The sequence below is a fragment of the Dromiciops gliroides genome, chromosome 3 (assembly GCF_019393635.1).
Source record: "Dromiciops gliroides isolate mDroGli1 chromosome 3, mDroGli1.pri, whole genome shotgun sequence".
Classification (NCBI taxonomy): Eukaryota; Metazoa; Chordata; class Mammalia; order Microbiotheria; family Microbiotheriidae; genus Dromiciops; species Dromiciops gliroides.
Window position 1 is genome coordinate 126,841,356 of NC_057863.1, and position 22,295 is coordinate 126,863,650.

The 22,295-nt window shown below is 39.1% G+C and overlaps 1 protein-coding gene across 1 annotated transcript; it reads right to left on the bottom strand.

Annotated features, from left to right (window-relative positions):
* Positions 1-6,893: 6,893 nt before the first annotated feature.
* LOC122745705 (glutamine amidotransferase-like class 1 domain-containing protein 3A, mitochondrial) lies at positions 6,894-15,693 on the bottom strand. Its single transcript, XM_043991125.1, has 4 exons — positions 15,530-15,693; positions 12,815-12,986; positions 8,288-8,492; positions 6,894-7,198 (listed from the first exon to the last, which is right to left on the bottom strand). The coding sequence occupies exons 1-4, from the start codon at positions 15,638-15,640 to the stop codon at positions 7,006-7,008; spliced, it is 681 nt and encodes a 226-aa protein (XP_043847060.1). The 5' UTR covers positions 15,641-15,693; the 3' UTR covers positions 6,894-7,005.
* Positions 15,694-22,295: the final 6,602 nt, after the last annotated feature.

A 22,295-nucleotide genomic window follows, 5' to 3' on the forward strand; every position in this document is an offset into this window, starting at 1 on the left:
AAATGTTGGGGCAGCCAGGTGGCGCAGTGGATAGAGCACCGGCCCTGGATTTAGGAGTACCTGAGTTCAAATCCGACCTCAGACACTTAACACTTACTAGCTGTGTGACCCTGGACAAGTCACTTAACCCCAATTGCCTCACTAAAAAAAAAAGTTGAGGGGGCAGCTAGGTGGCACAGTGGATAAAGCACCAGCCCTGGATTCAGGAGGACCTGAGTTCAAATCTGGCCTCAGACACTTGACACTTACTAGCTGTGTGACCCTGGGCAAGTCACTTAACCCTCACTGCCCTGCAAAAAAAAAAATAACAAAACAAAAACAAATGTTGAAATCTATCTTTACATGTAACTGGAAAATAAAACTTTTATGGAAAAAAAAGAAAGAAAAAAGAAAAAGTAAGAGAGGTAGAGGAAAAAATGGAAAGAGAAATGAGAGTTTGCAAGAAAATCATGAAAAAAAAGTCAACAGCTTAGTAAAGGAGACACACACACACACACACACACACACACACACAAAATACTGAAGAAAATAGCACCTTAAAAAACAGACTAGGCCAAATGGTAAAAGAACTACAAAAAGCTAATGAGGAAAAGAATGCCTTGAAAAGCTGAATTGACCACATAGAAAAGGAGGTACAAAAGCTCTCTAAAGAAAATAACTCCTTAAAAATTAGGATTGAGCAAATGGAAGCTAATGCCTTGATGAGAAATCTAGAAACAATAAAGCAAAACCAAAAGAATGAAAAAATAGAAGGTGATGTGAAATATCTCATTGGAAAAACAACTGACTTAGAAAAAGGATGCAGGAGAGATCATTTGAAAATTATTGGACTACCTGAAAGCCATGATCAGAAAAATAGCCTAGACATCATCTTCCAAGAAATTGTTAGGGAAAATTGCCCTGATATTCTAGAAGCAGAAGGTAAAATAGAAATTGGAAGAACCCACCCATCACCTCCTGAAAGAGATCCTAAAATGAAAACTCCCAGGAATATCATAGCCAAATCCCAGAGCTCCCAGGTGAAGGAGAAAATATTGCAAGTATCCAGAAAGAAACAATTCAAGCATTGTGGACCCACACTCAGGATGACACAAGATCTAGAAGCTTCTTAAAGGATTGGAGGTCTGGGAATATGATATTCCAGAGAGCAAAGGAACTTGGATTACAACCAAGAATCACCTACCCAGAAAAATTGAATATAATCTTTCAGGGGGAAAAATGGGAATTCAATGAAAGAGAGGACTTTCAGGCATTCTTGATGAAAAGACCTGAGCTGAATAGAAAATTTGACTTTCAAATACAAGACCCTAGAGAAGCATAAAAAGGTTAAGAGGAATAAGAAATCATAAGGGAAATTAAAAGGTTAAACTGTTTATATTCCTACATGGGAAGATGATACTTGTAACTAATAAGAACTTTCTCATTATTAGGGTAGCTGAGTGGAGTATATATAGACAGAGGGCACAGTTGTGAGTTGAATATGAAAGGATGATTTTTTTAAAAAATAAAATTAAGGGGTGAGAGAGAAATGCATTGGGAGAAAGGGAAGGGGAGAAGTGGAATGGGGGGAAGTATCTCACATAAAAGAAGTGAGAAAAAGTTTATACAGTGGAGGGGAAGATGGGGCAGGTGCTAGGGAGTGAGTGAACCTTACTCTCATTAGAATTGGCTCAAAGAGAGAATAGCATAGACAATCAATTGGGTATAGTAATCTATCTTGCCCTGCAGGAAAGTAGGAGGAGAAGGGGATAAGGGTGTGGGTGGAGTGATAGAAGGGAGGGCAGATTAGGGGAGGAGGCAATCAGAGGCAAAACACCTTTGAGGAGGGAAAGAGTGAAAGGAGATAGAGAATAGAGTAAATGACACGGGGAAAGAGTAGGATGGAGGGAAATTCAGTTAGCAATAGTAACTGTGAAAAAAAATTAAAGCAAGTTTGTCTGATCAAGACCTCATTTCTCATTAAAGTTGGTAAAATATGCATACTCTTTGACCTAGTAATACCACTAGTAGGTCAGCAACCAAAAAAAAAGATAAAAAACTAAAAGTTAAAGGACTTATACATAAAACAAAATTTATGGCAGTCCTTTCATGGTGCAAAGAATTCAAAATTGAGGAGATGCCCATCAATTGGAGAATGGCTGAACAAATTGTGGGATGAGATTGTGATGGAACACTATTGTGCTGTAAGAAATGATGAGCAGGATGCTCTCAAAAAAAGCTGGAAAGACTTACACAAGCTGATGCAAAGTGAGATGTACTGTGTACAAAGTAACAGCAATATTGCAAGATGATCAGCTGTGAATGACTTGGCTATTCTCAGCAGTGCAATGATCCAAGACAACTCTAAAGGACTTATGAAAAATGTGATCCATCTCCAGAGAAAGAACTGATGATGTCTGAATACAGATTGAAGCATATTTCTTTTAGTTTCTTTTTCTTAAGTTTCTTTTATCTGTTTTCTTTCAAAACCTGACTAATGTGGAAATATTTTGCATGACTATACAAACATATTGAATTACTTGTGTTCTTAAGGGGTGAGGGTGGGGGGAGGAAGAGAATTTGGAACACAAATTCTTAAAAATGGATGTTAAAATTGTTTTTACATGTAATTGAGGGAAAAATAAAATTCTAAATAAATGAAAAAAAGAAGTCATTGGTAAGAAAAATTAGGACATCTTGAAAAGATAACAGGTTTAAATGAATATTGTTAAGTATAGCAAAGACCTGAACATAGGGAGGATCATAGAGTTTGAAGAGATATCAGAGTCTGTCTTACATATGAGGAAACTGAAGGCGTAGAGATTGTGACTTGTCCCCAAGGTCAAACAGATAGTAAGTGGCAGAGGTAGGATCTGAACCCATGGTTTTATTTAAGAATCAATACTCATCCACCCATACCAGGATACCACCTTTATATTCATAGGCAGCAGGGGAGGTGCTCTTACAGTATGGATATTGACTTTTGATGAACTTATATTTCATTTATATCACTGTTCCTTATAATATCATTATCATCATTGTGATGTTTTGAGATTGGGAGTGATGAAGCACAACAATCTTTAAAGAACTATAGTTGAGGGTTTTCCAAAGGACAATACAGAGGCACATGATGGGGGTGAACAGACTGCAACACATTAAAAATATGGAACCATGGGGCAGCTAGGTGGCTCAGTGGATAAAGCACGGGCCCTGGATTCAGGAGTACCTGAATTCAAATCCAGCTTCAGACACTTGACACTTACTAGCTGTGTGACCCTGGGCAAGTCACTTAACCCTCATTGATCCACCAAAAAAAAAAAAAAAAAAGGAAAAAAAAGAAAAATATGGAACTATGCAGGTGAAATATTGTGAAGGATGTCATCAAGGAAATATGTAATTTAAAAAGAGAAGGCATCAGGGCAGCTAGGTGGCACAGTGGATAAAGCACCGGCCCTGGAGCCAGGAGTACCTGAGTTCAAATCCAGCCTCAGACACTTGACACATACTAGGTATGTGACCCTGGGCAAGTCACTTAATCCTCATTGCCCCACCAAAAAGAGAGAGAGAGAGAGAGAGAGAGAGAGAGAGAGAGAGAGAGAGAGAGAGAGAGAGAGAGAGAGAGAGAGAAAGAGAGAGAAGGCATTTATATGGCCAAAGGAAAGAACAATCAATTAACAGACAGCTTTATCACGTTTGCTCCATTGGTATTTTCAGGAGTTTCAGAGAACAGGAGGAAAGCAAGCAGAAAGAAAGAAATGGGAGAACATGAATGAAGGTTTCATAGATCAGGGTTCATAGGTGCAAGACTGGGTTGCAACCTGCATCTTTGGAATGTGAGATTTAAAATTGGATATTAGACCCCTTAAGATCCCTTCAGGGGTCGCCAAAACTGTGAGATTTATGATCTAATATCCAAGAAGAAGTACCCAAATCGGTTAGATCACAGATCCATTCTGGTATTGTGGTATACAGTGCCTTAAGGTTTACAAAGCTCTTTTCTAACACCTCAGTGAAGTTGATAGTAAGTAATATTATGACCATTTAACAGATGAGAAAATGGAGGCTCAGAGAGCTCCAGGGAATTCAGTATCTTAGCAGAAACTCATACCCAGGTTTTATTTCACTTGATTTCATTTATCACCTCTATGTAGATGGTTCCAAGATTGATGTACTTAGCCATGGTCACACTTCTAAGATACAGTTCAGTATCACCAACTGTCTTTTGAACAACTCAAACTGGATGCCCAAAACAAAACTCAATATCTTTACCCACAAACCCTCACCTCTTCCCAACTCCTCTCTCATTGTTGGAGGCACCACCATCCTCCCAGTTACCCAGACTTAGACTCTCAGTGTTGTCCCCAATTCTTCAATCATATGTACTCTAACTATCCAATCTAATGTCACATTTTATCCTTTCTACTTTCATATCTCCTCAGAAGGCTACTACAATAGCCTTCTGGTCAGTCTCCTTGTCTCGAGTCCCCCTTCACTCCAATCCTTCTATCATTCAGCTGCCAAAATGATTTCCCTGAAGTATAGATCAGACTATATTACCACGCTATTCAATAAACTCCAGGGCCCACTATTACCTCCAAGATCAAATATAAAGTCCCTTATTTTAGCATTTAAAACCCTTCACAACCTGCCTCCTTCCCACCTTTCTAGATCCAGCCACTTTTGTACTGGCTGTTTCCAATGCCTGGAATGCTTTCCTTCTTAACTGCTACCTCTTAGCTTTCCTTGCTTTCTTTAAGACTCTGCTAAAGTCCTGCTGTCTATAGGAGGCCTTCTCTGGTCCTCCCAGTTCTTTCCTTGAGATTAGCTTCCTTTTGTTCTGTATATATCATATATATACATAGTTATGTACATGTTGTCTCCCCCTTAAAATGTGAGCTTCTTGAAGCAGAGACTGTTTTTTTGCCTTTCATTGTATCCTTAAGAACTTAGCACAGTGCCTGGCACATGATAAAGTCTTAATAAATGCTTGTTGACTGACTCTTCCATGCTACCTATAGAGCTGTCCATGAATCTCAATTTCACCTAACACTGTGCTTTTGTGAAACTAAGGAATAATCAAATGATTTTACCAGGCAGCAAAGGAAACTTATAGCCTTAATAGTGTAAGGGGCTAAAATTCTAGCTATACTGTCGAAAATATCTAATGAGTGGTCGCCAATAAATTAGAAGCCTTAGCAAGAGTTTAGACTTTTAAGTATTTATTAAAGAGCATTATGATCTAATGATTAGAGAGAAAGGTGAAAATCGAACTATTTCTAAGAGACCCCATCATCCACTGCCATGGCGAGGTCAGGAACAACAACAACAAAAAAGACTCAACCCTTCCTTCTTTGTCCCACAAACCTCCTGTGGAACTGGGAACATCCCATCCACCCACACACACAGCTTCAAGCTAATTGGCTGGTAACTTTGATAAACAGTACCCACGAGCAAACGTCACTTCCTAACACCAAGGAAAAGCTGCATGGCTTGCCCTACTTTGTGCAAGAACCTAATCATTAATATCTTTATTGAAATTCCTCCATTTAGAGGACTAAGAAAATAGTTCTCTTCCTTCTCAAATTATTTTCCCATTTACTTATCTGTCTGTTTTTCCCAGTGGAATGTAAGCTTCCAAAAGAAAGGGACTGCTTTTAATTTGTATCTTTGAGTCTTCAATGCCTACCAAACAGTAGGTACTTAATAAATACTGGATAAATTAAATTGGATAACTCCATTCTAATCTTATCTATGTTGCTGAAATTATAGTCCCTCCCAGCCCCAAAGCATCTTCCTATTAATGATTAATAAGAGCTGACCAAGTAGATCAAAGGAAATAATACAGGGAAAGCACAATATAAACCTGAAAGTGCTTTGTAATTGATAACAATTATTATGAAGTACCCTTTAAAGATATCTCAGGATGATAACAAAACCCAATGAATGCTACCAGTTACTGAAGACAGAGGCTTTGTATTTATTGATAATGTCCCTCTAAATCTCCATTATCCCTGGAGAAGTAAGAAAGAGGTGCCTAGTACCTTGGGTACAAATGCAGAAAACTGACAGAAAAAAATTTATTTTAAACAACTGATTAGAGAAGGTCAGAAGGAGGGGGCTGCTGTGCCAAGGCAGGAGTGGAGCCCAACCCCACAGTTATGCTCACACAGATCCAGTCCCAGGCAGGCTGAGCCAGGGAAAGAGATCCCCAGAGCTTCTGAATCAGCTGCAGCACCAATGTCATCTAGAACCAAGCTCACGGTCTGGTGAGAGGGCTGAGCAGTTGACAGGGGGGAGAATACAGGGGTTTCTGCTGGTGCTGAGGTAGAACTTGGGTTTTTCACCCCTGCTGGGAACCAGGAAGTAGGGTTGAGTAGCAGAGAGACACAGGCTCATCAGAGCTAACAACCGGAGCACACAAAGTTTTGCTGTCTGGTAAATTAGCAAGTTGGCTTGGGGTCATCTATGGACCAGGGAACAGGCCAGGTTAGTGAAGAACCTGCCCCTTCTTAAACAACTAATTAAGTTATTTCAAACACAGTACAGAAACTCAAATACCAAGTGTTCTCTTTCTTACTCTCAAGTGCAGTCCTATGCCCATGTTCACATTTACAGTAAATTATATGACCCATTTTTCAAAGCCAAACCAACCTACTCCAGCAGCAGTAGGCACCTGTGAAGGATCCAAGCTGGCAGTTCAGGAAAAGGGCTTTGGAACATTCTGCTATCCATGTGCATAACAGGTAAAATTAAAATGGTGCCTTCTAGTTGTCAAAACACACTGAATGGCATAAGAATGGTAATTTGCTTGTCTTTTGATTGCATTTCTTAATGAAGCAATGAGTGTTACTTAATGATATATGGGCAAAAAATAATGCCTAAGTTACCTTTAATCAACATGACACAGAATCCACTTGGCTATGATTGAATTTCTTTTATTGAAACAGTCAAGAACATCCAAATGTTTTACATTTAAACCCCTGCTCTTAGGTTGAAGTGATGCTAAACAAGAGTAACAGCAACAAATTAAGCAATTTTTAAGACTTCTTCCACCATTGTTCCAATTCCATCAAAAATCTCATGCAGAGGGGCCTTGCACATGAAAGCACATGTAGTGACGATTTTGTTGGTAGAATCTACATGGGATTCACCCACATCCTTACAAACATGTTTGCATCCAAGTTCTTGTATAGCAGTGGCCGTTTCAGCATCAGGAAACCTAGCAAAAGAAAGAGAGATGTGACTTTTCTAAGGTACACAGGTTGCACAGCCATAGGAAAGGTGTGGTTAGCTCACACTGGCCCCCATTCATAAGCTGCAACAGTAAGACCAAAGCTGGCTAGCACCTCTCTAAAGACAACATTCCCACAAGGGAAAGATAAACATTTGTTTCAATTTGATGCTGAAAACATAACATCCACTATTATGACAAAAAGAGCTAAATACATCAAATTCAATAACAAATGATTATGGAAAACATTATTTGGTCCATAAGACTAAGCGATATCATATAACCAAATAGAATGAAAATGTTTCTTGTAGTAAGATAGCAATAGGAAGGGGAGTGGGATGGAGGGACAGGAGGAATACTGTAGCTCTGATATGATTCAGAGCTACTGGCTTTACCACTTCAAATCAATACAATTCAATTGAACAAGTATTTATTAGTGCCTTCTATCTTCCAGACACTGACTACTGGTTAATCAAAGACAAAATGGAACAAATTCTTGCCTACAAGAAGCCAGGGTCCTACCAGAAGAACACAACAAAAACACTGTTAATAAAGTCAACATATCCACAATATAACTACAAAGTAACTTTTTGGGAGGGACTAACAACTGGAAGAATCAGTAAAGATTCTTTTGTTTTGCAGGGCAATGAGGGTTAAGTGACTTGCCCAGGGTCACACAGCTAGTAAGTGTCAAGTGCCTGAGGCCAGATTTGAACTCAGATCCTCCTCAATCCAGGGCCAGTGCTTTATCCACTGTGCCACCTAGCTGCCCCCTAAGAAGCTTACATTCTAACGGCTTGCTACCACATGTACACACATAAGTATACCAAAAGTAATTTCAAGAAGTCGAAGATGCTAACAACTGAGGGAAGTAAGAAAGGCCTCTCGTAGGAGGTGGGGCATGAGTTGTGGGTCATTTCATATTTATACACACACACAAGGCAGTGCAATTATGAAAAATACTTTGGCCATATAACAAAGTGGTCACCCTTCTATTCATTTGGGAAAAAGAAATCACAAGGCATAAAACATGATGACCTGCTCACTCACAAGTAAACTTGTAGTCATTTTTCTTACCTTCCATCCACATTTTTATCGTGGCCAATTGTAACTTCACAACCTGGGAAGACTTTGGCAGCCAGCACTGGAGATATGCAGCACAGCCCAATGGGCTTCTTAGCACTATGGAAAGCCTGCAGGGTAGCTTTGACGATATTATTGACAGTACAGTCCTTTCCATCCACAGCCCAGGAACAGAGGTTCTTGGCTACACCAAATCCACCTTCAGATATAAGGAGAAGTACCAGAACCATTTACAGCAACTAAGAACAAGGATCTAGAGAATATTCTGTAATACTAAGTATGTGGAACTGGGAAGTCAGTCGACCACATTAACAGTAGACACTAACTTTGGTAAAAAGAAAAATATAGGAAAAAAAGGCAGCATAGCTGCCTAGATTTGTTAACATCCTCTGAATTCAGGGGAAAGGGAAGACCAATATAAAAATAGATTAAGTAACATAGTAACCAGATGACACAAATAAACACAAAGGAACAGAGACTGTCATTCCGTCCAAAGGGAACTGACCCAGTGATGGTACAAAATAGAAAAAAGAGTGTTAACTGTATGATCAAGCTGCAGTAACAACCAAAGACCAGCCCAGGCACAAGGAAAAACAAAAAACAAAAAACAAAAAACAAAAAAAAATCCCTGACTTTACAGGTAAGAATCCTGGTCCATAAAGCTAGATGATAGAAACTGATAAAATTAACCTATTTTATCCTTTACCTGTAATACAATTTCAAAATAGGAAGCTAGGAGCCTTTCACAAATGCAAAAAAATTAATTCTTTTTATAAAATGTATTCATTTTTATTTGGAGCTTAACAAACAACAAGAAAAAATGGGCATTTCCAAATACACAGTAAAAGAGGGGAAAAAAAAGAATTGTACATGAAACTGCTGATCTCTTTTATACATGAATTGCCTTTCTTTTTAAGTCTATAATAAACTCCACCTGTATCTTTCCAAACTAGTGTGCCTGTCTGTACTTATTTCTGGCCTTTAGTAACTGTTACTTTTCTTTTTTCTAAATTAAATTTTAACTTTTCAAATAACCAAAATCTATCTTCCTTTTCTCTCTAAACTTCCTCTCCACAATTGAAAAGAGAGGAAAACAAAGGCCTTGTATTTTTTTCTATTTGTGTGCATACATGTATGTGCACATGTATGTATGGGTGTGTACACATGTGTGCATTTATGGGCACACACATATATTTTCAAGCAAAACAAATTCCTACATTGGCCATGGGTGTATGTGTTTGCATATGTGGATGTGGGTATGTTTGTGTAGAAGTGTGCATGCCTATGAATTTACACTCTGAATCCAATCACTTCTCTGTCAGGTAGGAAGTATGTTTGCACATAGGAAACACTTAGTAAATGACTTTTCCATTAATTAATTAATTCATTCATTCATTCATTCACTCATTCATTCATCATGAGCTCTATTGAATCAATGTTCAGCATTGATCTTGTTTGATCACTGATCAGTGTTTTTAAGTCTTTCAAAGTTGTTTGTTTTTACAATATTATTGTCATTGTATAAATTGTTCTAGTTCAGGTCACTTCATTATGCATCAGTTCATACAAGTCTTACTAGATTTCTGTGAAATTGTCCCTTCATCATTTCTCACAACATAAAAGAATTCAATCATAAACATAGGCTACAACTTCTTCGGTCATTCCCCAGTTGATGGTATCCCCACAGTTTCCAGTTCTTTGCCACCACAAAAAGAACCACTATAAGTGCATAAATATGGGTCCTTTTCCTCCTTCTTTGATCTCTCTGGGGTATAGGCCTAGTAATGGTACTGCTGGGTCAAGGGATGTGCAGAGTTTAATAACTTTAGGGGCATAGTTCCATATTGCTTTCCAGAATGGATGGACCAATTCATAGATCCACCAAAAGTTTTGCATTTTTTCCTAACGATGTCTCAGCCAACTTCCTTTCTTTCCTTTCCCTGTCCCTATCTCCACATCAACCTCCAATCCCACTGGGGAAAAAAAAAAGAGAAGAAAAACAAAGAACTTATAACAAGAATGCATAGTTAAGCAAAACAAATTGCCACAATATCTGTGTTCTAAAATACATGACTTATTCTGAAACTTGAGACCATCACTTCTCTGTCAGGAAGGGAGTGGCATGCTTCTTCATCAGACCTTTGGAACCATGGTTGGTCATTGCAATGATCAGCATTCTTGAGTGTTCAAAGTTGTATACAGGGTACATTAAAAGAATACAAATCTGAGGGTGCAATCAACAGAGAGACCTTCCAAGATGTTTACTCCTACATATTCTTCTGAATTTTGCAACAAAATAAAATCCTTCCATATCCACAATTTCATTGTTATGGGTATTCCTTCCACTTATAGAGATCACAGCTGAATCTTTAAGGGTGTTTTTCATAAATTGCTGCAGCCAAATATGTTCATCATCTAGTGGCCAAATTTCTAGTTCCTTTGGGAACATAACTGGGTTGGTCCTCAAGAACCCAACTCACAGTCCAGTGAGTATTAACAGGGTCTGTGAGTATTTGCACTCTGGTGACAAGATCTCTGAGAACCGCAGAAAGCTTCCACAAAGTGAGGAGACTTTGCAGAGGCACAAAGTAAAAAGAGCAAACCAAAGAGCACTTGAATGAATCAAGTTTATAAAAAATATTACCTCTTTTTTCAGAAAAAGTAAACCGGTTTAGTCTATGTAAGTAATTGAGGTCATTTAAAAAATTGTTCTCTGAGGATCAAAATACCTAAAAATATTAGAATACCAAATCAGCAACAATCTTCAGAAGCAATCACTGTAGCAAAAGTATGATGAAATAATCCTGGTTGCTATGAAGAGATAGGAATGACCTACTTTGTCATTTGCCTTTTCATCTCCTAGGTTATCCTGCCAAAGCACCTGCAGTCTAAAAATCAGATATATTGTAGATTACCTACAATAGTCATCCCAGATTATGGTTTTGGAAGACACTGGTATTTCCCAATACTTTAAAGGAATGTTATAAATTTTAAAAATAGTCTCAAAATAATTAATTTTATAATTTAAAAATGTATGTCATACTATACTGCCACAAGGGGTAATGAAATCAAATATATAAATTATTGTTTTTCAAAATCCAAACTAATACACTCTAACAAACATTTATAAAGAGACAAAGCAAGGCACTGGGTATACAAAGACAAAATGAAAAATAGCAAAAAGCTTCCATTCCATAGACAGGACACAACAGATAAACAGGTAGGTAATCAAAATTTTAGGCAGAAGAGAAAATTAACAACCAGAAAAATAAGGAAAAACTTCCTTTTCCTAGCTATGTCTTTAAAGAGTGCTAATGATTATAACAGGGAGAAAAGAAGAAGAGGTAATGTGCTTCTGGCATTTAATTTAGCCTCTGCCAGATGTAGGAAATGGAGTGTGAAGTTTGTCATTCAGTCATGTTTGACTCTTCAAGATCCTGTGTACCATATCACACCACTATTGGCCACTGGGTTTTCTTGGCAGAGATTATGGAGTGGTTTTCTATTTCCTTCTTCAGTGGATTAAGGAAAATAGAGGTTAAGTGACTTTCCCAGGGTCACACAGCTACTAAGTATCTAAGGCTAAATTTGAACTCAGGTCTTCCTGACTCTAGGCCCAGATCTCTATCCACTGAGCCACCTAGCTGCCAAGTTTAGGAAACAACAACCTTGGTTAGAAGGTAGAGTGTATGAAGAAAGGCAATGTCAAATAAATCTTAAGCTAGATAGGGCTTTAGATGCCGAGTTGAAGAGTCTGTATTTTATCCTAAGGCAACAGGAAACCACTGAAAACTGAAGGACATGGCTGAATATAGCACTTTTATATGGAAAAGGAATTGGAGCCAGAACAGACTAAAAGCAGAAACCAATTAGCAGGCTATTGAAATAATCCAACCCTTCAAAATAAAAACAAAATTGTATAAGGTAGAGCAAGTCAGTCTCAACAAGGTATACTTTTTAAACAGTATCAAGGAATTATTACTAATATAAGTTGAATGTTTTACTTCATGAAATAGCTTCACAGACTTTTAATCCTCGAAGTGAAAGGCCCCATGATGGAGCAGAAAGCAAGTCCACTGGAATTAGAGGCAGAGATTCTGGGTTTGGCTCTCACTACCTGGGTGACCTTTAGCAAGCCTTTCAGTTTTTTGAAGCCCAGGATCATAGAATCACAGACTTAGAGCTGGAAGGCACTTGTATAGGTCCTCTAGGTCTTAGTTTTCTCACTTATAAAACTGGGAAGTTGCACTAGATGATCTTAAAAGCACCATCAAATCCTTAATGCTATGATTATATGACTTTAGGATACATAAATCCAACCTCCATTTAATTAATGAGGACACTAAAGCCAGATGACAGACTTAGGCTGCATACTAATGCTTGAGCCAAATTTAAAATTCATGTTTCCTCACTCCCAAATCAGTGTTCTTTCCAATACACCAGAACTTCTAGTAGGTGTCCTTTCCTGCCTAAACAAAATACATTAAAACAGATGGAATAAAATATTTTAGGCCAACTCACCAGGAAAAATAAGAGCATCGAACTCACTGACCTTCAGGTCTGCCAAATCTTGAATATTACCTCGTGCAATCCTGGCACTTTCCACCAACACATTTCTCTTTTCTTCTGTTGGGTTGCCAGACAAGTGATTGACTACATGCATCTGTTCCATGTTAGGAGCAAATATCTTTACCTTCAAAAGAAGAAATGAAAAATAAATGGTACTATTGTATCACTATTTTTTTTAATCTTACAGATTTGAAAATAGGAATCAAAGTCAAAAAGCCACACTACAGGGGTAGCTAGGTGGCGCAGTAGATAAAGCACCAGCCCTGGATTCAGGAGGACCTGAGTTCAAATGCAACCACAGGCGCTTGACACTTACTAGCTGTGTGACCCTGGGCAAGTCACTTAACCCTCATTGCCCCCCCCCCAAAAAAAAAATTCGGGGTAGCTAGGTGGCGCAGTGGATAGAGCACCAACCCTGGATTCAGGAGGACCTGAGTTCAAATCCGGCCTCAGACACTTAACACTTACTAGCTGTGTAACCCTAGGCAAATCACTTAACCCCAATTGCCTCACCAAAAAAAAAAAAAAAAAAAGCCACACTACAACTGTGAGGGCTCTTGGAGACAATATATGGCACAACCCGATACACTGAGAACCAGAGAAACTGCAGGTGTCTTCTGGGGAATTTACTCTACAAATAAACCCTCTTCCAACGGGAAATAGTCCAACAAGAAACTGAAAATTAAATTAAGTTTTAATAAATATATTTGGAAGATGGAAGTTACAGTGGAAAAATGTTAGTGCTACTCTTCTTAATACTATTATTACTGAAGATGAATCTAATTTAGAATTGTAGCATTCTGTCTTCAATATGGGCACGATTTTATTGCTACAATTTCAAGGAGCCTAAACATATACAGGAGGGGATAGATTAAGCCATTCCCTTTCAATGCACCAAAAGCATACAGTAACTCCTTGAGTTTATTGTCATGGAGTACCTGTATTTTGTTCCAAAAGAAGAGTGTAAATAGATTATTTAAAAAAATAATAAAAAGAGCAAATGGGAAGCTCACAATAAAAAATCATCACCAATTGTTCACTTTATTAATATACAAATCCCACAATTCCCATCAAACTTTGTCTTACTAATTCCTAAAAAGTAGGTAACTTGTAGAGACTACATATATTAAGTAGTCTGGTAATAAAATATGAAATTGGAGTTAAGTATACCACTAAGTATTAGGTTTAAATGTCATCTTTTTATATTTTTTTATTTAGCAAACACAAATTCATCCCTATCATTGGTGTATATAAGCAAAATTCTGACATTTGTGTTTACCCATCCTCTTCACACACACATACTTTATGGCACAAAGGTTAAAAATTTTACAAGGCAAAAGTAAAATAAATAAATAAATAAATAAATAAATAAATAAATAAATGAATGAATGAATGAATGAATGAATGAATGAATAAATAAATAAATGAATGAATAAATAAATAAATAAATAAATAGCCCAACCCATAGATATATAGATTGCTGTTATTTTACAATGATTCTATACACATATCTTTACTCGTAACAGGTTTATTTCACCATTATTAATACCTATTCTGTTGAGTTCCAAAAACTATATTAAGACTTCACAACTTATATTCATGAAGCATTTATTCTTTGCCAAAGTATAGGACCTGAGACACTTATCTATTGGGGGGGGGCTCATATTCTTCTCATTTAAAATGAGTATTAAGACTAAATCAGGGGGGGCAGCTAGGTGGCGCAGTGGATAGAGCACCCGCCCTGGAGTCAGGAGTACTTGAGTTCAAATGCGGTCTCAGACACTTAACACTTACTAGCTGTGTGACCCTGGGCAAGTCACTTAACACCAATTGCCTCACTAAAAACAAAAAACAAAACAAAAAAACCTTTCAAGACTAAATCATCTCTAAGGTCCCTTACAACGCTTTTTTTTAAATCTATGTGTAAAATGCCTTTTCTACTAGATATTTTTAAAAAGAAAGAGTTTAGGCTGTATTATATCCTGCCTAGTCACAAACAGTATTACAAGAAGTTAGAAATACAGAGTCCCAATTAGCAAAAAACAAAGTCTCAAGGACAGAACCAAGTACATAATTAAAATAGAAACAAGGTAATCTTGGACAAAGCCAGAGAACCGTCTTAGAAAGGAGATGGGTCCGGAGCATGTTAAGTAAGGGAAACACGGGAGGTGGGCGGGCAAAATGTACAAACTACAAGGGCAGTTTCTTAAAGTGGTCGCTCCGAAATGCAGTCCGCATTAGCTTTGCCTTGAATATTTCGACTTCAATTAAGGAAGTCCCCATTTGCTCCTCATTTATTTGAAAGGCTGATGACTCGGCCCGAGCCCAGAAAAGGGAGCAAGGGCCACGTTCATTGCAATTTTTTTAATGCTATCGCTAGCAAATAAATAGAAAGAAAGTAAGAGAAGTGGAGGAAGTTAGGCCTGGGAAATTCGTCCTGCCCTTTCTGATTGCAGCCCGGGCCGATTATCATCAGTGAGTTAGCCATGATTAGCGCTCTCTCGTAAGACTCTTCCCTTCCCCGGCCCCGGCCTGGCCCCAGCCCCTGCTGCTGCAGCAGCTGGCGTGTGGTGGGCACTCTATAGGTCAAAGCGACCCAGGGCCATGCTCTCTGTCCCTCCCTCTCTAGACCTTTCTTCCTTCCCCCGAGCCCCGCCGGACCCTGACCTCTGCCCCGCCGCGGCTGAGATGGACCAACGCGGCCGAGGCTTCGTGCAGTTCGCTGCCATCGAACACGCCACAGCCGGCCAGGACCAGGGCCACCCTCCGCGGGGCCATGATGCCAGCGATGCAGTCTGCTCGGTGGCTCTGCGGGGCTGTGGCTGTAGGGGGGGGCTCGGCAGCGTCACAGCGCGGCCGGACAGGGTAACACCATTCCCCAGCACCGGACGGCGACCCCAGGAGGCCACCTAGGGAAAGGCGAGGAGAGAGTTCAAAATTACTGGGCATGGGTCTTGTCCCTTTTTTATTTTTTATTTTTAACTCATTAAAGTATTTTATTATTTTCTAGTTACATGCAGAGATAGTTTTCAACATTTGCTTTTTAAGTTTTCTGGTTCCAATTTTTTCTCCCTTCTTCCCCTCCCTCCCCCAGACAGCAAGCAATAGGTGATATATATATATATATATATATATATATATATATATAATCACATTAAATATATTTCTGCATTAATCATGCTGTTTAAGAAGAATCAGAGCAAAAAGGAAAAACCTCAAAAAAGAAAAACAAAAACAAAATCGAAATAGTATGGTTCAATCTGCATCTAGATTCCATAGTTGTTGTTTTTTCTGGATTTGGAGAGCATTTTCCATCATGAGTCCTTTGGAACTATCTTGGACCATTGTATTGCTGAGAAGAGTCAAGTCTCTCACAGTTGATCAACACACAATGTTGTTGATACTGTGTACAATGTTCTGGTTCTGCTCCTGTCACTCATCATCAGTTTGTGTAAGTCCTTCAGGTTTCTCTGAAATCTGCCTGTGCATCGTTTCTTACAGCACAAAACTATTCGATTACATTCATATACCACAACTTGTTCAGCCATTCCCCAATTGATGGGCATCCCCTCAATTTCCAATTCCTTGCCATCACAAAAAGAGCAGGTATAAATATTTTTGTACATTTGGGTTCTTTCCCCTTTTTTTTTTAATCTCTTTGGGATAAAGTCAGGGATAAGGAGGTGAGGCAGTCAAGCCAAGAAGTAATTATTAAATGCTTATGTGCCCTGGCACAGTGATAATCTCCAAGGATACAAAGAAAGGCAAAATAGTCCCTGCCCTCAAGGAGTTTACAATCTAATGGGGATGAGGGTGAAGAAGGGTGACCAAATGCAAACTATGAACAAACAAGCTATATACCAGATAAACTGGAGATAATCAAGGCACTAGAATTAAGAGGGATTAAGAAAGGCTTCTTCTTGGGGCAGCTAGGTGGCTCAGTGGATAGAGAACTGGTCCTGGATTCAGGAGGACTTGAGTTCAAAATCCGACCTCAGACCCTTGACACTTACTAGCTGTGTGACCCTGGGTAAGTCACTTAACCCCAATTGCCTCACTAAAAAAAAAAAGAAAGAAAGAAAGGCTTCTTCTCATCATTTGTTTATACAAGCTTTCCAATTTCAGATTTTTCTCCCTCCCTCTCCTCCCTCCCCCCTCCCCTAGACTGCAGGCAATCTGATATAGGTTTTATATATATATGTATGTATGTATGTATGTATATATATGTGTGTATGTATTATGTATATATATATATATATATATATATATATATATAAAATAAGAAAGGCATCTAACAGAAGGTGCTACTTCTAATTTATACAAGCTTTCTCTGAAGGGTTCTTAGCTCCAAGGCACATATCTCATGGGATTGGGTAAAGTAGCAAACTTTGAATCATATCCACAACTACTAAAACTCCCATAGTGATATGTAAGATTTTGAGCAGGGTCATATAGTAGTGGTCATTGTGGCAGAGACAGAACTCACCAGAATAGCACTTCTCATTTAATCTCTCTGGATGGGTTGGGGGTTGTCCTGGAATTCCAGTAGAGCCCATATTCAGAGATAAGTGGACCTCCCATCAGCCTGCCAAAGACTGATTCTCCTTTGAGTCCAAGAGTTATGCCAATTTGAAGTGCATACAGTATACAGTGGTATACTGGAGCCAGGGAGTCAGAGAATGGGTTGTTAAGTTTTCAGTGTGAACCTTTACGCCTTGGAAATGTAAATACCACAAACCAAGGCCTGATTTGTTGTTTTGTTGATTGTCTAGATTTCAGAAAGTGATGGGAAAATGTTAATTAAGATTAAACTTCAAAGTGTGTATGTTGGAGTTGGTCGTTAAACATTTGTCAACATACCCCTGCGTATGTTCATCTTGTGGCTGCTGCTGACAAGGTAAGTTCTAATATTTCTAGTTAATTCAGAATAGCACCAAAGTTTAAGTTCTATAACCTTAACAGGTCTACTGCATGTCCAAATTCTGGTTTTTACATCAGTATCCCTGCGTACTGGTTGCAGGGCTCTGTAACTTAGAAGATAATGAATTTAAAGCTTCCCAAGAGGTAATTTTCAAGAATCTAATATTGGTTGAACTGATAGAAGGTCTGAAGGTACTCTAGGTTTTCATCTGGATGATGATGGGATGCTGAACTCTCTCAAGAGGGTATATTCATGTACTACAACGAGCTCCTTGTCTCATACGGTGAGATTTTCTTCCTTCCAGGTGTGAGAAAATTATTAATAATAGGGTTTTGGGGACTTCCAGCCCCCCCCCCCCCCCCCTGAGAGAGCCTGGCTCACCTTTCTTAAGGTCAGCCCAGAGGCAGGAAGTTACTTCACTCAAAACCACACCTACCTTGAAAGCCTTGTTCCTGAGGATCTGAACTCTGACCTCAACATGTTCTACTCGAGGACTGCCCTCAATTCCAGTGAACCAATGGATTTGAGTGATGCTGGCCAATTAGCTTGGAGTGGTGTGTAGGGACCGCCTCTCTTCTGGATCTGCAGGTAGCTTCTGCTCTCACAGGCGCAGGAACTTCCTCTTTTTGGCCTGAGAATCCAAGGTGGTGGCAGCACCTTGTGCTAGGTATGATGGACTTTTGAACTTTCTGAACTCTGCGTGTTTTCTCTTTACTAATATCTAATATACTTTAATAAATGCTTAATGCCCAAAACTGATGCAGTAGCCTCTAATTTCTAAGTAACAAATATATGATAAACGCCAGCTAATTTTCCCTACACCTGGGACAGAAATAGGGCAACCACACATTTAGTTTTACTCGTCACACAGGGAAAACTTGCAGGATCAGAACGCAGAGGGCCACAATGTGATTGAGATTCACATCACAACCTATGGTAAGACAGACCTTACTATGACTTTGGATACACAGATCTCTGCAATAAAATTTTAGAAGGGCCTGAATAGATCAAATGGGAGCTGAATAAACTGTTACTTTAGATTTTTGGGTTTTTTTTAATGAAGATACTGTCAAGTAGAATGCCTTAGGTTGTGTGAGCAGGTCTGTGGGAAGTGCTATCAAAGTTGAAACCCTGAAGATGCCTAGTGAATTAGAACCAAGCATTAGAACTTTTGAACTAAAAAAGTCTTTGGTTCAAAATCTGTTTCTAATTGTTACTTGCTGTATGACTGCAGAAGCAGTGTGGCACAGTAGAAAAAGTGTTGGATCCAGCTAAAGGGTCTGAGTTTAAATTCTGTTTCAGCCATTTAATAGCCATGTGACCTTGGGCAAGTCACTTACCCTCTTTGGTCTTCAGTTTCCTCTTTACTTCTTAAGGAATAGGGACCAGGTGATCTATAAAGTCCTATCCAGTACTGAATCTATGAATTACAAACACTAAACTAGTTTCCTCATTTATTATGAGGAAACATGTTGTACTTAGCTCTTGGGGCTGTTGTGATACTCAAATGAATTGAGTTATATAAAGAATTTTGCAAATCTTTAGGCACTATATAAACATAATTTATAAAAGTACTTGTTGGCATCAGCAGTGGGTGAGCTTCCCCATATCAAGTATTATATTACTATCCGTTGGGCTGGGAAACCATTAGAGGGACCATTAAATTCAATCACAACTGAAAATGAGAATCTATGCAAGCACATTGCCAGACTGATTGATCTAAAAAAACTCCACATTTTGCATTTGGGAACTATTTTCCACATGACAAGATGTGTCCTGTTGAGCAGCCTGCTTGACTGTGTGAGATACCACAAAAATTACATTGGCCTGTGGTGTGACCCGTCTCTGAGGGTAGAGTTCCACAGACAGCTTACAGTGGGCTAGATGTTCTGGAAGGTCCCCTACACAACTTGTGAAAGAATCTAGAGGGCTGGGTTGTCTCGAAGGGCAAGGAAATTGACTTGAATAGCTTCTATAGCTGTGGATTTACTTCCTGAAAAGCCTTGAATGCTCCCTAATGTCTGACCAGTTGTCCAGTGGTCCAAAACAATTGCATGCGAATGGGCAACCTGGTGGGGATGCAGGAGGGCATTTGATTTTCTGCCTCTAGTTTAGTAAATATAATCACAAAATGTAATGACATATTTTGAGATACCAAGGTGTGAACAAGATATTAACATCCTGTTCCTCCATAGGCAATATGAAGCTCTCTTAATTCCAGTGTTCCCTGGCTTCATTATTACGTATTTATCCTCTATATAGATTGTTTGTACTTATTTGTTGTCCACCCCATTAGACTGAGCTCCTTGAGGGCAGGAGTTGTCTTTTGCCTCTATTTGTATCACTAGTGCCATATGCCCGACACATTTAATAAACGTTTATTGTCTTGGCAAATGTTTATTGACAGATTCTCTGAGTCAGAAGGAAAAAATGTTATTGGATGAACAGTGATTGACCACACTTCCAAAGTGACCCTTAAAAGACATAATCCAAGTCAGTTAGAGGGAGAGCTATGAGAGGAAGAACTTTATTTTCTCTCTCCCTCTCCATCTACTATGGCATCTAGTAGCAGTAGAGCTTCTCTCCCAGCAATTAGAGAGCTGAAGGCATGCATTCCACATGGACACAGATACAGGGACAGTCATGGGAGGCTGGAAGCAGCTTCATGGAGCAGGAACTCTGATAGCAAAGAAGAGAGATATATATGGTCTCAAGAGAGTTCTAGCCCTGGCAATCAAGAGTTGAGCTGCAGAGAGGACTTCACAAAGACAGAAGGTAGTTGGAGGTCCTGCAGTAGCCAAAGAGTCGGTAGCCTTGACCACATATCCCTTGCACATGTGCTTCATTACCATTGTATTCTAAATATGTTCCAACTCTTCCAATGGATGTTGTATGTATAGTGGGAGACTATCTCAGGTTTTCTTCTTGTGCCATTTTAGTAAATCCCTTTACTAAAAGCTAATCATATCTACGGATTGATATAATGGGAAATACACTGGCGGAGCCTCATGGGCTATCACATTAGACATTCAGTCCCACAGAAGTACCCTCACCCTGACAGTAACAGCTGCCATCTGGAATCTCCATCTGCAAATTTAAGTGCAAATTGGGGGAGGATTCCAAAGGGAGTCCTATATCTAGAATACAACAACCTGGGCCCACAGTTCTAGAACCTCCAGATAGAAAGCCTCATTTATAGCAAGTAGTCCTTTCATTGTTTTGGCAGGGGTGTTTTGGGTAGCTATGAGATAAGAGGGAGGAAGTCAGATAGGTAGGGTCTAGAAAGAACAAAATCTGTCTTGTAAACAAGGCTAGCTTCTTCTTAAGAGATATTAAAATAATCCTTCAGACTTCATTGGCTCAGAAGACTTAGGCACCAGCCATGGACAAAACTTCCTAGTGGCCTAAATACAAAAGCCAGACCACCAGGCAACAAAAGCATGATCATGACCAGCACAGCTTCAGAGAATTGTATCATACTATATCTTTACGGAATATCCTTTCTGTGCTATGGCTAGGTATACCTCCTTTGGTTAACTAGATGGTAATATGGTCTATAACTACCCCATGTTATTCCATTTGGGAACCAGACTTGAATACATCAAGCTTGTAGCATTCTTCATGGAACCTTCTGGCCCCTTGCTAAAGGAAGTATCTGATCTAGGCCTCCTTCCAGAATGGTTCTTTGATCCTTTTGACTGGGACTATTTCCAAAACGATTAGCCATTGAGCAAGATAGACCTGTCCACTCAGGAGATTAGGAGAACTAAGGAGAAGGATTTTTCTTTCTCTTTCTTTTCTGAGCACATTGATTTGGATATTTTACAGTTCTTTTTTAGATTCCCACTGAGGGAAAGAGGAATCCTCTCATATTCAGATGAGGAAACTAAAGCTTAGGAAATTGAAGTCACTTGCCCCGGGTCACATAGCTAATTACACCTGTCAACAGTGCAGGACAACCAGGAGCATCTGCAGGCCTTCAGCAAAAATAACTGAATTTAGCAGCCAAAGGCAATGTAGAATCTAGATTCTAAAAAAAAGAAAAGATACTGGCAAGGAAAAACCAGTAGGGGGAGCAGGATGTCTAGGTATGGTGTTTACCAAAGAGTCAAAAGGTGGAGCTTGGGGATTGAGTTAAGAAAGTCATGGCTATCCTAAAGGATGATCGTAATGAACTTGAGTGTGTGACTCTACTGCTGAGGAGGGATGGACAATATTAAAATCTCTATGACTACTACTTTAGGGATTTTTTTTAAAGTGTTGCAGGCAGACACATTTTGTAACAGACTCTATGTATCTGTCATATCTAGAATTGAAAGCTGAAAAAAAACCAACCTCAGTTTACCTTACTAGTTTACACACACACACACACACACACACACACACACACACACACACACACACACACTTCCTTTCAGTTTGAGATTGCTCGTAGGGTTTTGGGGAAACTAACCTGGCTTTGAATGTTTTAAAGAGATTGCAAGATCTGATTGTTTAAATAAGTTGTTCCCA

Bases quoted from the DNA above. Each gene is read 5' to 3' on its own strand.
- LOC122745705 (XM_043991125.1), bottom strand. From the start codon at position 15,640: ATGGCCCCGCGGAGGGTGGCCCTGGTCCTGGCCGGCTGTGGCGTGTTC. The intron at 12,987-15,529 runs GTCAGGGTCCGG...CTTCTTTTGAAG, and splicing joins TCAGCCGCGGCGGGGCAGAG to GTAAAGATATTTGCTCCTAA. The intron at 7,199-8,287 runs GTAAGAAAAATG...TTCTTTTGCTAG, and splicing joins GATAAAAATGTGGATGGAAG to GTTTCCTGATGCTGAAACGG.